Source organism: Oncorhynchus mykiss, chromosome 12 (genome assembly GCF_057628025.1).
Source record: "Oncorhynchus mykiss isolate SJ-2025 chromosome 12, ASM5762802v1, whole genome shotgun sequence".
Lineage (NCBI taxonomy): Eukaryota > Metazoa > Chordata > Actinopteri > Salmoniformes > Salmonidae > Oncorhynchus > Oncorhynchus mykiss.
This window is the reverse complement of record NC_143033.1, coordinates 29113244-29128668: the sequence shown is the minus strand read 5'-3', so window position 1 is coordinate 29128668 and position 15425 is coordinate 29113244. Positions and strand designations below refer to the sequence as shown.

Sequence of the window (15425 nt, the reverse complement as noted above, 5' to 3'; positions counted from 1 at the left end):
CCCTCACCTCGTCCGTGGGTCTTAGCCTCGATGATCTCAGAGATGCGTCCTGAGCCCACACTGTTCTTCGCTGCCAGTTTGACCTTGTACCAGGTCCCACAGCGCAGGTTGTCCAGCCTGAAGGAACGCTCACTGGAACTAATGAACACATCCCTCCACTCCTCTGTGTTGTCCACTGAGTACTGCAGGACAAAACCTGAGGACACACAGGGATACACTACATAATCATTTAAGCATTTCTTTATAATCTGCCGAATATACAAATAAACCATTTAAAAAACAATGAAATACTGTAAATGTCTATCAATTATAATATCATCCCAGTTCAATTATTAAAGCCATATTACACAACCTGCACATACTCCACTGAGGCAAAATCAGGTCAGCTCTAACGGCTGTTACACCCCTTGAACACCAGGGGGAGATAAAGGATTTAGAATACCCTCAGTGATACAATACCATCTTTTGCTAGTATATCAGACATTAGGAGTTAAAAGTTAACACATTGACAGGAACCGAGAAAATTACACAAAAAGGTAAAAGGCTATATCAATATTATTTATATTTTTAGAGGAATTATCTCTCAGTGAGATACAGCAGGTAAAGAACTCTCCTCAGACTGATCCTAATGCACTAAGGCCCAGGGGGAGGGAGTGGTGTACCTCTGATGGAGCTGCCTCCGTTGTCCCCAGGGATCCAGGCCAGGGTGATGGAAGAGGTGGAGGTGGTGGAGACGGTCAGACGGGGCTGGTCTGGAGGAACTGAACATCCAGAGAGAGAACACAGTCAGACACAGTTAGAGTCTATCAGCACCACAGAGACCAGGCACAAACAGCACACAGTTACAGTGAGCAGATTGAGGGACCAGATAGAGAGATACGATACACACACAGTCAGAGGAACACAGAGAAACCAGCTGAGACAACCCCAGAAGGTCCTCAGACCTCGCCCCACCCATACACTCCACCAGCCCAGCGTATCCCAGCTCACCTTGCACCAGTAGGTTTACTATGATGGTGTCAAAGCCCAGGGTGTTGGTGGCCGTGCACGTGTAGTACCCAGAATCCTCAGCTTTGACAGAACGTAACACCAGAGTACCGTTGGACAGGATCTGACGCTGCCCGTCCACAGTCACAGGGATAGTTGAGTCCTCACTGAGACACACACACAGAGGATCCCAGTTAGATCATAATACAGCAACCTCACACCTCTATGGTAGACTTAACCCTGACCTGAACCTTATCTTCCAAAACCCAGCATTGGCACCAAGTCTAAAGTTTATCCTAGCATTGATTGTGAGTTCCCCACTTTACTTCCATTGAGGATGAGTTAGGAGAGTTCTGACCTGTCTTTGGTCCATTTGATGGTGGGGGTGGGTTCTCCCACTGAGCTGCAGGGCAGACGGACCTCCTTCACCCAGGGAGTAGTCACTGTGCCCCCGAACGACAGGATCTTAGCTGGGGCTGCAGATAGAGGGCAGGTGACACAGGTTAAACTGGGATGTCACATACAGTATATACACACACACACACACACACTCTGAATGTGCTCACGTACACATGCACATTCACACACTTAAGCACCCAGGCACATTTACAGCCAGACAAACACTCTAACCTCCCTGCTCTGTTTTCACTTTCTTGATGTGTAAACATCTTTCTCTAGTGTTTGCTGAGTGATCCTGGTATTGTGTAGGTTAGCCTGGAGGGTTTCCTTTTACCCACTGTTATGAGAGCAGAGCGTTGGAGTGCCCCCCCCCCTCCTATCCCTCCGTCTCGCTCAGTCCATCCATGCTCCATAGATTCTCCCCAGTATTGATCCCTGTCCACCCCCCTCCCTAAGGGCCAGTTTACTGGGTAGGCCCTGTTCATCACCACATAATTAACAACAGTGTTTCCTGCTACACCGCCAGCCCTCAATCAATACTACAGCTGTCAGTCAATAGAGAGAGAGAGAGAGAGAGAGAGAGAGAGAGAGAGAGAGAGAGAGAGAGAGAGGGAGGAAGAACTTGGGATAGAGAGGGAGAGAGAAGAGAGAAAGAAAGACAAGAGAGAGGAGAAAGGTACAGAGAGACAGATGAAAGCCCTCTGTGTAAGACAGACTATTTCTGAAATTCTTCTTCCTCTATTTTCTTCTTCTCTTTTTAAATAACCTTTACACAAATCCCTCCATCCCTCCTCAATTACCCCTCGTCCCCTCCTCCCTTACCTTTCCCAGCAGGCTCCACGGTGACCTTTTCGCTGATGTTGCCGCGGCCAGCAGTTGTCACGGCGGAGGCCCAGATGAGGTACTGTTTACCGCGGGTCAGATGGGTGATCCTGTAGAACAACATCTCTGGGTTGGCCTCATACTCACTGGGAGCCTGGGGGAGAGAGATACAGGTCCGATTATTAACACTGTGCAATACCATGGTATAATGGTACAGTTGCACTTTGGAGGGGCTGCTTGGCATCTATGGTCTAATGGCATGAGGGAAGCCCAGATGACTTGAAAGAGAACTAAGGAGTTTAGAACTAAGGAGTATAACTCATGCATGTATGCAGGCACGCAACACACACACACACACAGCCGTGTTTACTTGAACATGGCTTTAGTACCCAGTCTCACACACACACACACACACACACACACACACACACACACACACACACACACACACACACACACACACACACACACACACACACACACACACACATGCACCACCTCCCTCATCTGTTCACCACTCAATACCCATCTTCACCTCTTTTTCCATTTGCCTCATTTACCTTTTTCTCTCTTTCTCTCTCCCTCCCTATCTCAGCCTCTACCCAGGCTTGCTGGAGAGCAGGGTGGGTATGACAGAGGGATAGAGAGAAGAAGGGAGGGGAGGAGGGAGAAGGGGTGAATGTGGGGCTCTGGGGGGGTGAGTAACAGGAACATTAGAACATTCCTCCAGCGTGGAGGCAGCAGTGTCGTGGTGATCCAGGGAGTGATACAGAGAGATAATGAAAAGAGGAACAAAAGCACTCTCATCTCTGTGTGACTGATACCCTGCTCTGCTCCTCCCTCCCTCGTCTCCCTCCCCCGTCTCCCTCCTCTTCTCCATGCTCATTTACATGGTACTCATCCACATAGGGTGAGGATTTGTGAATGATAAGAAAGTGGAATTCTTCCATGATAGCAGGATTTTATTGGATTGTGTGTGTGTGGTCTGAATGTGTCACCAGAAAATGTGTGTGTGTGTGTGTATGTGTGTGTGAGAGAGAGAGAATAATGTAGATGTGTGAAAACTGCATAGCTAGTGCAGACCTGTGTCTGTGAGAGCTCCTGATGCTGCAGTGGGCATGTGTGAGCTTGTTCTCTGCTTCATTTGCATATCTACGTCTCATCACGTTGCCAAGACAACCTCATCTGTTCATCTGGGAGGGCAGGAAATAAAGCGACGGTGCAAACACAGTGAGATAGAGACACACCCAAACACACACACACACACACCCAAACACACACACACACACCCACACACACACACCCACACACACACACACACACACACACACACACACACACACACACACACACACACACACACACACTGAGTGTTGGTTACTAATGAATTATCCATCAAGTGCTATATCATGCATTCACATCATGTCCTGTCATTAGGGCCTTAATTCTCTGCCTCTCCAATACCTGTAACTGCACCTCCCCCATCCCATACTCTGCCCTCTCAGTGGTACTTACCGGCTGTCCGGAGCCTGGGCTGGAGCAGTAGATGGTGTACTTGCGGATGACACCATTGGGTTTAAGGGGGGGTAGCCAGGACACGACCACACTGTTGGGAGATGAGGGCACGGCTTTGATACCAGCTGGAGGACCTGGGACTGGAGAGGATACACAACACATAGACAGGTCAGACAGAGCTGTGTGTGTGTGTGTGTGTGTGTGTGTGTGTGTGTGTGTGTGTGTGTGTGTGTGTGTGTGTGTGTGTGTGTGTGTGTGTGTGTGTGTGTGTGTGTGCGCGCGTGTGACTGGGTACTAAAGCCATGTTCAAGTAAACACGGCTGTGTGCAGGGCCGTGGCTATTTCCGTGCGCGTGGGTGTTAAAGCCGTGTTAAAGTGAGCAGGGTAGTTTGCAGATTGCCAGTCTCATCCTGTGCTGTAAGCCGCTCTGGGAGGACTTGGAGGAGGTCCCCTGGGGAGAGGCCAGGCCCGGGCCAGAACAGGGTCAGCGGTGACATATGTTCATTCAGACACCGTGGTCAGCGGTTCTGCTCTCCTCGTTCTGCTCTGACACCCTACAGTCTAACTCTCTAACCCCTAAACAGATTAACACACACCAGGCTGCTCCTCATGCTCACTGCATGGCCACTTGACTGAGATGCCCAAAGAGCCTTATAACTCTATCAGTCATCAACAACATAAAGCCTCAATACTCTCCCACTGTCCACACATATAGAACACTGGACCTTATTCTAAGAATACAACCCGTTCATCAGATAGAAATGCATGGGTCTCCCTGGGTTACAAGGGACAGGGTTCAAATGAATACTGTGAGGCTACACTACATTAGACCTTCCTCCATGTACTGTACTGTACAGCAGGACCTAAAGCACAACAATTAAGGACCTATCCAACCCTAGATAGAGATCAGTAGCATTATGTGACCTGATGCACTTGACCCTGCTGGATCCTTTTACGGATTATAGTGAAGAGGGAGGACTGTTAGAGAGATCCAGGACCCCTTATCTCCTCCCTCTCTATCCCACCCAGGGCAGCCTGCTCGCCCCAGTAATCCTGCTCTGTCTCTCTGGGCCCCCTCCATCTCCTGGGGCTCCATCTCAACCACATTATGGCAGGAATAACACCAGGAACATGAGAGGGGAGGGGAGGGAGTGAGCGAGGAGAGGGTTAGGGGCAGCCCCAAGGGGAGATGAGAGGGGGGATGGGGGGGGGGGGGGTTATAGGAGAAATGCATAATTATCATAACTGGGCCTTCATGTCAGAATGGGAGGGGGGGTGGGTTAAGCTCCATCTGCTGCCCAAAATCTGCACGTTCTCAGTCCAGACTGTCTGATCCACTGTCAGACAACCCAGTGATGAGGAGTCATATACAGTCACCTACAGTACACTACTGCTGAACAACTAGCTACTTCTAACCATGGTCTTAACCATCACCATGACTATGCATCCCAAACCACAGCTACCAAAAGCCTTCAGAGAGAAAGAGACAACCTCAGCCTCCCAAAGAGCCTCAAATACCATGGACCAGCAGAGAAGCGCATGTGGCACAGGAAGGATAACATAGATAAAGTCTAAGGCACCACCAAGGCTAAAACAGTATATATAGGAAGTACTACAAAGAGTTAACAAAGCATCTAGTAAAGCAGGGCAAACTGAGAAGGGCCAACATGTCTCTTGTCCTCCATCAATCAACCCATTTTTTCTTTCTTTTCATCTTTTGTCTCTCGCTCCTTTGCCCGGGCAGGCCCAGCTGTGCCACCTCTCCCTCTCTCCCTCCCATTCTCCTCTCTCTCTCCATCCCCCTCCTCCTCCTGTTTAGGGGAGTGAAGGAGACAGGGATCGGCCTGTAATCCCGCCTTGAATGGTGTAAGCACAAAATTAATTATCTCTAATCCAGGAGGAGTTCATTCCTGGGCCTGGCTGCCTGGCTGCCTGACTGCCTGGCTGCCTGACTGCCTGGCTGCCTGGCTGCCTGACTGCCTGGCTGCCTGGCTGTCTGACTGCCTGGCTGCCTGGCTGCCTGAATGCCTGAATGCCTGACTGCCTGGCTGCCTGACTGCCTGGCTGCCTGACTGCCTGCCTGGCTGCCTGACTGCCTGGCTACCTGGCTGGTTGGCTACTTGTGTCCAGGGGGGCTGTGGGCTGCAGGGCTGGGTGCTGTGGATCAGTCCCCTTCCTCTCCCTCATTCTGCCTCTACCCCTCCTCTTCTATCCCCTATCTCTAGTCTTGAGCCCTCAGCCATGGGCCCAAAGCCTCTTAATTCTCATTATCACTGGTAATGGGGCCTCACTACACAAATGAGCTTTAGTCATGGGCTTGAGATACACCCTGACACTCTTCTCTATCCCCCCATGAACACACATACAGCCTTCCTCTGAGCTTCTCCTCTCTTCCAAGCAGTGTGCATCTCAGTGTGACTGTGGTTCTATCTTTCTGTGGTATATATATATTTATAGACTGGGGGGTTCGAGCCCTGAATGCTGATTGGCTGACAGCCGTGGTATATCAGACAGTATACCACGGGTATGACAAAACACATATTTTTACTGCTCTAATTACATTGGTAAAAAGTGTATTATAGCAATGAGGCACCTTGGGGGTTTGTGGTATATGGCCAATATATCATGGCTAAGGGCTGTATCCAGGCACACCGCCTTGCGTTGTGCGAATGAACAGCCCTTAGCTGTGGTATATTGGCCATATACCATACCTCCTTGGGCGTTATTGCTTAAATATACACTACCGGTCAAAAGTTTGGGGTCACTTAGAAATGTCCTTGTTTTTGAAAGAAAAGCTCATTTTTTGTCCATTAAAATAACATACATTTGATCAGAAATACAGTGTAGACATTGTTAATGTTGTAAATGACTATCGTAGCTGGAAATGACACATTTTTAATGGAATATATACATAGGCATACAGAGGCCCATTATCAGCAACCATCACTCCTGTGTTCCAATGGCACATTGTGTTAGCTAATCCAAGTCTTTGTTTCTGGCCATTTTGATCCTGTAATTGAACCCACAAATGCTGATGCTCCAGATACTCAACTAGTCTAAAGAATGCCAGTTTTATTGCTTCTTTAATCAGGACAACAGTTTTCAGCTTTGCTAACATAATTGCAAAAGGGTTTTCTAATGATCAATTAGCCTTTTAAAATGATAAACTTGGATTAGCTAACACAACGTGCCATTGGAACACAGGAGTGATGGTTGCCGATAATGGGCCTCTGTACGCCTATGTAGATATTCCTTAAAAAATATATTTTGTTTCCAGCTACAATAGTAATTTACAACATTTACAATGTCTACACTGTATTTCTGATCAATTTGATGTTATTTTAATGGACAAAAATTGTGCTTTTCTTTCAAAAACAAGGACATTTCTACGTGACCCCAGATTTTGGAACGGTAGAGTATATATGGGTTAAAGTCGATATCAGTGGGAGGATAATGTATATGTGTGTGTTGACAGAGAGTGTTAGCGCGTGTGTGTGTCTGCGCAAATGCACATGTGTGCGTGTACTCACGGTCCTCGCGGGTTTGGATGTACAGGACATTGCTCCTGACCCCGTCCCCAGCCTGTGTGTAGGCCAGCACCTGGACACTGTAGTTAGTGAACTTCTCCAGCCCTCTCAGCTCTACCTGCTCACGAGTTGTAGTGATGTTTTGCATCTCTCCCCATTCTGAGAGAGAGAGCGAGAGAGAGAGAGTGAGAGAGAGAGAGAGAGATTAAGCCTTGTTTGTTCATACATCACAATGCACAAATTGGGAGGAAAATACAGTTTCGGCTCAAGGGGGCAAGGTAAACATACAAATAATATATTCCAGGTAAATCCCATAGAGAGACAGATGAGGAGAAGGGGTGTGTGAAGGGTTAGTAGACAGATGAGGAGAAGGGGTGTGTGAAGGGTTAGTAGACAGATGAGGAGAAGGGGTGTGTGAAGGGTTAGGAGACAGATAGGGAATGGGGTGTGTGAAGGGTTAGGAGACAGATAGGGAATGGGGTGTGTGAAGGGTTAGGAGACAGATGAGGAGAAGGGGTGTGTGAAGGGTTAGGAGACAGATAGGGAATGGGGTGTGTGAAGGGTTGAGAGACAGATGAGGAGAAGGGGTGTGTGAAGGGTTAGGAGACAGATAGGGAATGGGGTGTGTGAAGGGTTGGGAGACAGATAGGGAATGGGGTGTGTGAAGGGTTAGGAGACAGATAGGGAATTGGGTGTGTGAAGGGTTAGGAGACAGATAGGGAATGGGGTGTGTGAAGGGTTAGGAGACAGATGAGGAGAAGGGGTGTGTGAAGGGTTAGGAGACAGATAGGGAATGGGGTGTGTGAAGGGTTAGGAGACAGATAGGGAATGGGGTGTGTGAAGGGTTAGGATACAGATAGGGAACGGGGTGTGTGAAGGGTTAGAAGACATATAGGGAATGGGGTGTGTGAAGGGTTAGGAGACAGATGAGGAGAAGGGGTGTGTGAAGGGTTAGGAGACAGATGAGGAGAAGGGGTGTGTGAAGGTTTAGGAGAGATTGGGAATGGGGTGTGTGAAGGGTTAGGAGACAGATGAGGAGAAGGGGTGTGTGAAGGGTTAGGAGACAGATGAGGAGAAGGGGTGTGTGAAGGTTTAGGAGAGATTGGGAATGGGGTGTGTGAAGGGTTAGGAGACAGATAGGGAGAAGGGGTGTGTGAAGGGTTAGTAGACAGATAGGGAATGGGGTGTGTGAAGGGTTAGGAGACAGATAGGGAATGGGGTGTGTGAAGGGTTAGGAGACAGTTGAGGAGAAGGGGTGTGGGGTAGGCTAGGGCAGAGTTTGGGAGTGTGTGAAGGGTTAGGAGACAGTTGAGGAGAATGGGTGTGGGGCAGGCTAGGGCAGAGTTTGGGAGTATGTGACGGGTTAGGAGACAGATGAGGAGAAGGGGTGTGGGGCAGGCTAGGGCAGAGTTTGGGAGTGTGTGAAGGGTTAGGAGACAGATGAGGAGAAGGGGTGTGGGGCAGGCTAGGGCAGAGTTTGGGAGTGTGTTATGTGTTCAGACACACGGACAGATAGACAGGCAGGTGAGGCCATGGGTTTGGGGTGGAGTTAGAATGATAGTAGTGATAATTACTCTGCATGGGCCCCTGTGCCTGGCCCCCACAGCACCCACCTCCGTCGGGGAAGAGGGACCAGAACACCACACGGTAGCCCTTCAGCACGCCATGCAGCGTCAGACGCGGTGGCTCCGCCCACGTGATCACCGCCTCGTCTGAGGTCACCGAGATAGCCCGCACGTTCTGGGGCGGCTGGCTGGGCACTGGGGGTAGGAGAGAGGTCTAAGGTTAACATCACAGAGGACCATAGTGTACCTTATTGAACACAGCTGTCTGCGACTAATAGGACAGAGATACAGTGATAGTAAGAAACTGCATAACATTCCCAAAATACTATTTATTCCAATCTTCAATTTTCAATCACTGCAATGGAGAGAGAAAGAGAGAAGTATAAAGTGAGGGATGGCAGAGAGAGAGGCAGGTATAAGGGAAAAGGGAAAGAGGAATACACTGTATCATTTACCAGGCGAGTCTTGACTGTTAAGGGTTAACTTGGAGGAAGGGGGGATGGTGATGAGAGGCAGACGGCGGATAAAAAGCAGAAGTGTGCGGACGGAGGACAATGTGTCCAGCTGTGTGATAATTGCAGCTGTAGAAACAGCAGCAAGCAGACAGAGACAGAGAAAGACAGAGAGTGTGTGTTGTAGTTACCATCACTACTAACTAATTATCATAATCAGGATCTACATCTATCTCTATCATTAAGGCTGTACACACGGGGGGAGACTGAGGGACTAAGATGTTGTCTGTCTGATGTAAAGATAAAACAGAGAGTAGAGAAAGAAGGAGAAGGGGGATCACCCAATGAAAGCAAAGGGAGAAATAGATTCAGGAGAGAAAAAATTGAATGAATCAACAAAAAAATGGTGTAAACGAGAGAGGGAATAGAGAGATGACCAATGAAGGGGAGAGAGGGAGAGGACGAGAGAGAGAGAGAGAGAGGGAGATATAGAGATAACCAATGAAGGGGAGAGAGGGAGAGGGAGAGGACGAGACAGAGAGAGAGGGAGATAGAGAGAGGTAGAGTGGGCAGGCATATTCAGAGAGTAATGGGGTCTCTCGCTCTCTCAGTCTACTGAGGGAGCTAATTAAAACAGGAGAATGATGGGGGATGTGCTGCATGTTCATTTCCTCCATTTTGTCTCAGAGACTGTGTGTGAGAGTGTTTGCACAACTGAATCAATGTGTGGGTGCATCTTTATTTACTGCTTTTCCACTCTATTCTTACATGATTGGACTCTATTTTCTATTCCTGTTGACAACTTAAAGAAATCTACCCGTTGTACTAGCAAAGTATGAATCTCTCTCTCTCGCTATCTCTCTCTATATCTCTCTCTAGATCTCTCTCTAGATCTCTCTCTAGATCTCTCTCTAGATCTCTCTCTAGATCTCTCTCTAGATCTCTCTCTAGATCTCTCTCTAGATCTCTCTCTAGATCTCTCTCTAGATCTCTCTCTCTCTCTAGCTCCCTCCCTCTACCATCATCTATCCCCCTCTTTCCCTAACCTCCCTCCCTCCGGTCTTACCATCCTCCAGTGTGGTAGCGTTGATCTCAGTGCTAGAGGGACCAGTGCCAGCCCTGTTGAAGGCCTGGACCACCACTCCATACTGGGCAAACTTCTTCAGGTTGTCCAGGGTGTACACCTCACTGTCCCCTGTGGCCTTCATCTCCACAATGCTGTATTGGCCGTTACTGCCCGGCCCATTCTCACGGTAACCGATCTGGTACCCCCGGATCAACCCGTTCTGAAGCTCCTTTCTGGGGGCCTGAGAGGGAGAGGCAAGGGACAGCTCTGTTAGGAACCTGACTGTAGATTAATGACAGTTAGTTTGAATGTCTCACTTATTATGGAATTACAGCATAAAGGAAGAGAGGCATGATGGTTAATGAAGTTTACCCTCCATGTGACCCGTATGCTCTGAGACGTCATTGGTTGGAGGATCACTTCCATAGGGGGCCCATCAGGTTCTGTTGAGGTGAGAGGTTGAAATAAGGGTTTCAATAGCACCAAACAAGACATAATTTTAAATAAGTGTGTGTCTCTGTGTGTGTGTATGTTTGTGTGTGTGCTTGTGTGCGTGCTTGTGCATGTGTGTGTGTTTGCGTGCGTGTTTGCGGTTAGACTTACGTGCTTCCTCAGTGCTGATGGTGAGCTCCTTGCTAGGCTGGCTGCGTCCGATCTTGTTGAAGGAGTACATGCGGATGCTGTAGACACAGGCAGGGTGCAGCTCCACGATGTTAGCCTGGTTGTTAGTGGGGGAGATGTTCCTGGTGGTGTACTTGTGATCCCAAGTATCTGTAACAAATAGAAGCAGATAGAGAGAACATTAGAGGACCAGAGAAAAGGGAGTTAGATCGAGGACAATTGGGATGTGAGGGTTTACAGGGTTGGACTGGTTGGACTCGTACCAGACTTGTTCTTATATTCGATGTCGTAGCTGGTGATGATGCTGTTGCCATCGAACCTCTGGATCCAGCGCAGGTTCATACTGCGGTCCTTCACCTCTCTCACCTCCAACTCAGGAGGGTCAGGAGGCTCTGTGTGTGTTAAAGGAGGAGGTTGGGTATACATTTAACCTTAATCACTGGTCGGTCAACAGTGAGCCTATGTGCAGTAATAGCAGAGTGCGAGAGATAGGCACCTTGCACGGTAAGTTGGATGAGTCCTCGCCCCTCTCCGTATGAGTTGATGGCGTGGCAGGAGAAGAAGACTGAGTCCCCGCGCTCCGCTGGCTTCAGCTACATGGGGGACAGCAACACACAAAATAACCCTTTTTGTACTCTGATCTCAACTCAATTGGGCTAAAATTCTAAATTCTAATGCCCTCCAATGTCAATTCTCTCTCAACATTTTACCCTCTTTCCTCAGTGTCTGACCTTGAGTGTGGAGATAACCTCGTCTCCCTTCTTGTTGATGGTGATGGAGTAGCGGGGGTTCCTCTCGGCATCGATGACAGTGTCGCCCCTCTCCCAGCGGATGATGATGGGCTGCTCGCCCCGCGCTGTGCAGTTCAGCTCCTTCATCTGGCCCTTGATGGCCATGGTGGTGTTGGGGTGCGACGTGATCATGGCTGGAACTGGAGACACACACAGAGAGAAATATTAATGAATGTGATGAATAGATATGGGGGAATGAGAGAAGGAAAGAGGGATGGGTATTAGAAAAATCAAGGTACTGTACAGGTGTGTTGAAAATAGAAATCTCAATTTATTCCCTCCATCACTCTCTATTTTCATTTCACGCTCCGAGACCCCGTGGCCCTCTCACACCCCCTCCTCTCTTCCCTGTCTACCTCCTTCCCTCCTCTCCTTCCCTCCTCTTTGCCAACATGGGTTATTGATCTGAAGGGTTCCTGCTGTTTTGTTTTCATCACTAATTCATCAGAACCTTTCCTTCCCCACCACAGCCATAGACAGACAAAAAGACACACAGACTGGAGGAACAAATCAATCAACATGCACACACAGACACACACACCAGTCCGGGAGACTTAGAGAGAGTGGTATTTAAGTTTAGAGCCAACCCTCCTCCTGAAGAGGGTTAATGAAGTGTAGCCCAGGGCTGGGGTCAAACAGGAGGGGGGGATGAATGACAAGTGTGAGGAAGAGAATGAGAGAAAATGAAATAGAGAAAGAGAGAGACAGAGTGAGACAACATGCTCTGCTCACGCCTACTGTAATGGTCTGGGCCTAAACCACACGAAACACTAGACACTATGGAACACATATATTTTACTATCTCATTCTGGAATATACAATGTCTGAGGTCATCTGACTTTGGCCTAAAGAGCAGGAATCCAGACTTCATAAAATAAATTGGAAATACAGACATTGTCATCCTACAAGAAACCTGGTATAGAGGAGACGGACCCACTGGTTGCCCTCTAGGTTACAGAGAGCTGGTAGTCCAATCCACTAAACTACCAGGTATGAAACAGGGAAGAGACTCAGGGGGTGTGCTAATTTGGTATAGAGCAGACCTAACACACTCTTTTAAATTAGTCAAAACAGGAACATTTTACATCTGGCTAGAAATTATCGCCACAGAGAAAAATGTCCTCACGTGTGCTACCTATATCCCTCCAATAGAATCCTCATACTTTAACAATGACAACATCTCCATCCTAGAGGGTGAGATCAACCATTTCCAGGTCCAGGGACATGTACTAGTCTGTGACGACCTAAATGCCAAAACTGGACAAGAACCTGACACTCCCAGCAAACAGTATTCCCTCCCAAATATGCCTCCCTAGACACAACTATGACAAAACAACCAACAAAAATGGGTCACAACTCCTGCAGCTCTGTCACACGCGGGGTCTGTACATAGTCAATGGTCGGCTTCGAGGAGACTCCTATGGTAGATACACCTACAGCTCATCCCTTGGCAGTATTACTGTAGATTACTTCATCACTGACCTCAACCCAGAGTCTCTCAGAGCTTTCACAGTCAGCCCACTAACACCCCTATTAGATCCCAGCAAAATCACAGTCTACCTGAACAGAGCAATACTCAATCATGAGGCATAACAGCCAAAGGAACTGTATAATATTAAGAAATTCAATCCCTTTTAGACAACTTCCTGTGCAAAAAAATGTCACTGTAATAGTGAAGGTGTAAACTTGGCAGTAAAAAGCCTAAACAGTATATTTGACCTTTCAGCTTCCCTTATCAAATCAAACAATTTCAAGCAGACAACCTAAGAAAATTAACAACAATGACAAATAGTTTGATGAAGAATTAAAAAACCTAAGAAAGACATTGAGAAACCTATCCAAACAAAAACATAGAGATCCAGACAACCTGAGTCTGTGTCTTCACTGTGCTAAATCACTAAAACAATAGAGAAATACACTACGGAAAAAGAAGGAACAAGCACGTCAGAAAGCACGTCAGAAATCAGCTCAATGTAATCGAAGAATCCATAGAATCAAACCACTTCTGGTAAAATTGGAACACACTAAACAAACAACAAAACGAAGAGTTATCTATCCAGAATGTGGATGTGAATAAACCCAGTCTCCAATCATTTGGATCTATAGCAAAGAACAAACAGCAAAAACATATACATGATCAATTACAAATCTTAGAATCAGCTATTAAACACTACCAGAACCCACTGAATTCTCCAATTACATTGAATGAACTACAGGACAAAATACAAACCCTCCAACCCAAAAAGGCCTGTGGTGTTGATGGCATACTACAGTACATAAAATTATCAAATAGACAGACCACAAATTCCAAACGTTTTAACATCATCCTCAGCTCTGGCATATTCCCCAATATTTGTAACCAAGGACTGATAACCCCAATCCACAAAAGTGGAGACAAATTTGACCCCAATAACTATCGTGGGATATTGGTCAACAGCAACCTTGGGAAAATACTCTGCATTATCATTAACAGCAAACTCAGTAAAAACAATGAACTGAGCTAACGTACATTTGGCTTATTAACAAATTACGATACGACAGACCACAAATTCACCCTGCACACACTAATTCAAAAACAAACAAAGCAAAACAAAGGCAAAGTCTTCTTATGCTTTGTTGAATTCAAAAAAGCCTTTGACTCAATTTGGCATGAGGGTCTGCTATACAAATTGATGGAAAGTGGTGTTGGGGGAAAAACATCAAACATTATAAAATCTATGTACAGAAACAACAAGTGTGCGGTTAAAATGGGCAAAAAAACACACATTTCTTTCCACATGGACGTGGGGTGAGACAGGGATGCAGCTTAAGCCCCACCCTCTTCAACATACATATCAACAAATTGGTGAGGGCACTAGAACAGTCTGCAGCACCTGGCCTCACCCTACTAGAATCTGAAGTCAAATGTCTACTGTTTGCTGATGATCTGGTGCTTATGTCCCTAACCAAGGAGGGCCTACAGCAGCACCCAGATCTGCACAGATTCTGTCAGACCTGGGCCCTGACAGACTTAGGCCCTGACAGACCTGGACCCTGAATGACCTGGGCCCCGGCAGTAAATCTCAGTAAGACCAAAATAAGGGTGTTCCAAAAAAGGTACAGTTGCCTGGAAAACAAATACAAATTCCATCTAGACACTGTTGCCCTAGAGCACACAAAAAACTATGCATGCCTCAGCCTAAACATCAGTGTCACAGGTAACTTCCACAAAGCTGTGAACAATCTGAGAGACAAGGCAAGAAGAGCCTTCTATGCCATCAAAAGGAACATAAAATTTCACATACCAATTGAGATCTGGCTAAAAATACTTGAATCGGTTATAGAACCCATTGCCTTTTTTTTGGTTGTGATGTCTGAGGACCACTCACCAACCAAGAAACACCAAATTGAGATTATGCACGCAGAATTTTGAAAAAAATATCCTCCTCATACAACGTAAAACACCAAATAATGCATGCAGAGCAGAATTAGGCTGATACCCGCTAATTATCAAAATCCAGAAAAGAGACGTTAAATTCTACAAGCACCTTAAAGGAAGCGATTCCCAAACATTCCATAACAAAGCCATCACCGACAGAGAGATGAACCTGGAGAAGAGTCCTCTAAAAAAGCTGGTCCTGGTGCTCTGTTCACAAACACATCACACCCCACAGAGCCCCAGGACAGCAACACAATTAGAC

The 15425-nt window shown here is 47.2% G+C and overlaps 1 protein-coding gene across 7 annotated transcripts in view; it reads right to left on the bottom strand.

The window, feature by feature from the left end:
* LOC110536836 (cell adhesion molecule DSCAML1) overlaps positions 1-15425 on the bottom strand; it is an 86226-nt gene that overhangs the window by 6807 nt on the left and 63994 nt on the right. For 4 of the 7 annotated variants that reach the window (XM_090192153.1, XM_036937327.2, XM_090192158.1 and 1 more), the window contains 14 exons: positions 11686-11885; positions 11451-11547; positions 11218-11346; positions 10937-11104; positions 10706-10776; positions 10334-10574; positions 8864-9010; positions 7254-7409; positions 3724-3863; positions 2209-2362; positions 1346-1463; positions 991-1154; positions 663-761; positions 8-196 (listed from right to left, as the gene is read on the bottom strand). In XM_090192153.1, coding sequence (XP_090048279.1) covers positions 8-196; positions 663-761; positions 991-1154; positions 1346-1463; positions 2209-2362; positions 3724-3863; positions 7254-7409; positions 8864-9010; positions 10334-10574; positions 10706-10776; positions 10937-11104; positions 11218-11346; positions 11451-11547; positions 11686-11885 — 2073 coding nt within the window. Of the gene's footprint in view, positions 1-7; positions 197-662; positions 762-990; positions 1155-1345; positions 1464-2208; positions 2363-3723; positions 3864-7253; positions 7410-8824; positions 9011-10333; positions 10575-10705; positions 10777-10936; positions 11105-11217; positions 11347-11450; positions 11548-11685; positions 11886-15425 lie in introns of all 7 variants that reach the window. The other 3 variants (XM_036937326.2, XM_090192155.1, XM_090192156.1) reach the window with 1 other exon arrangement.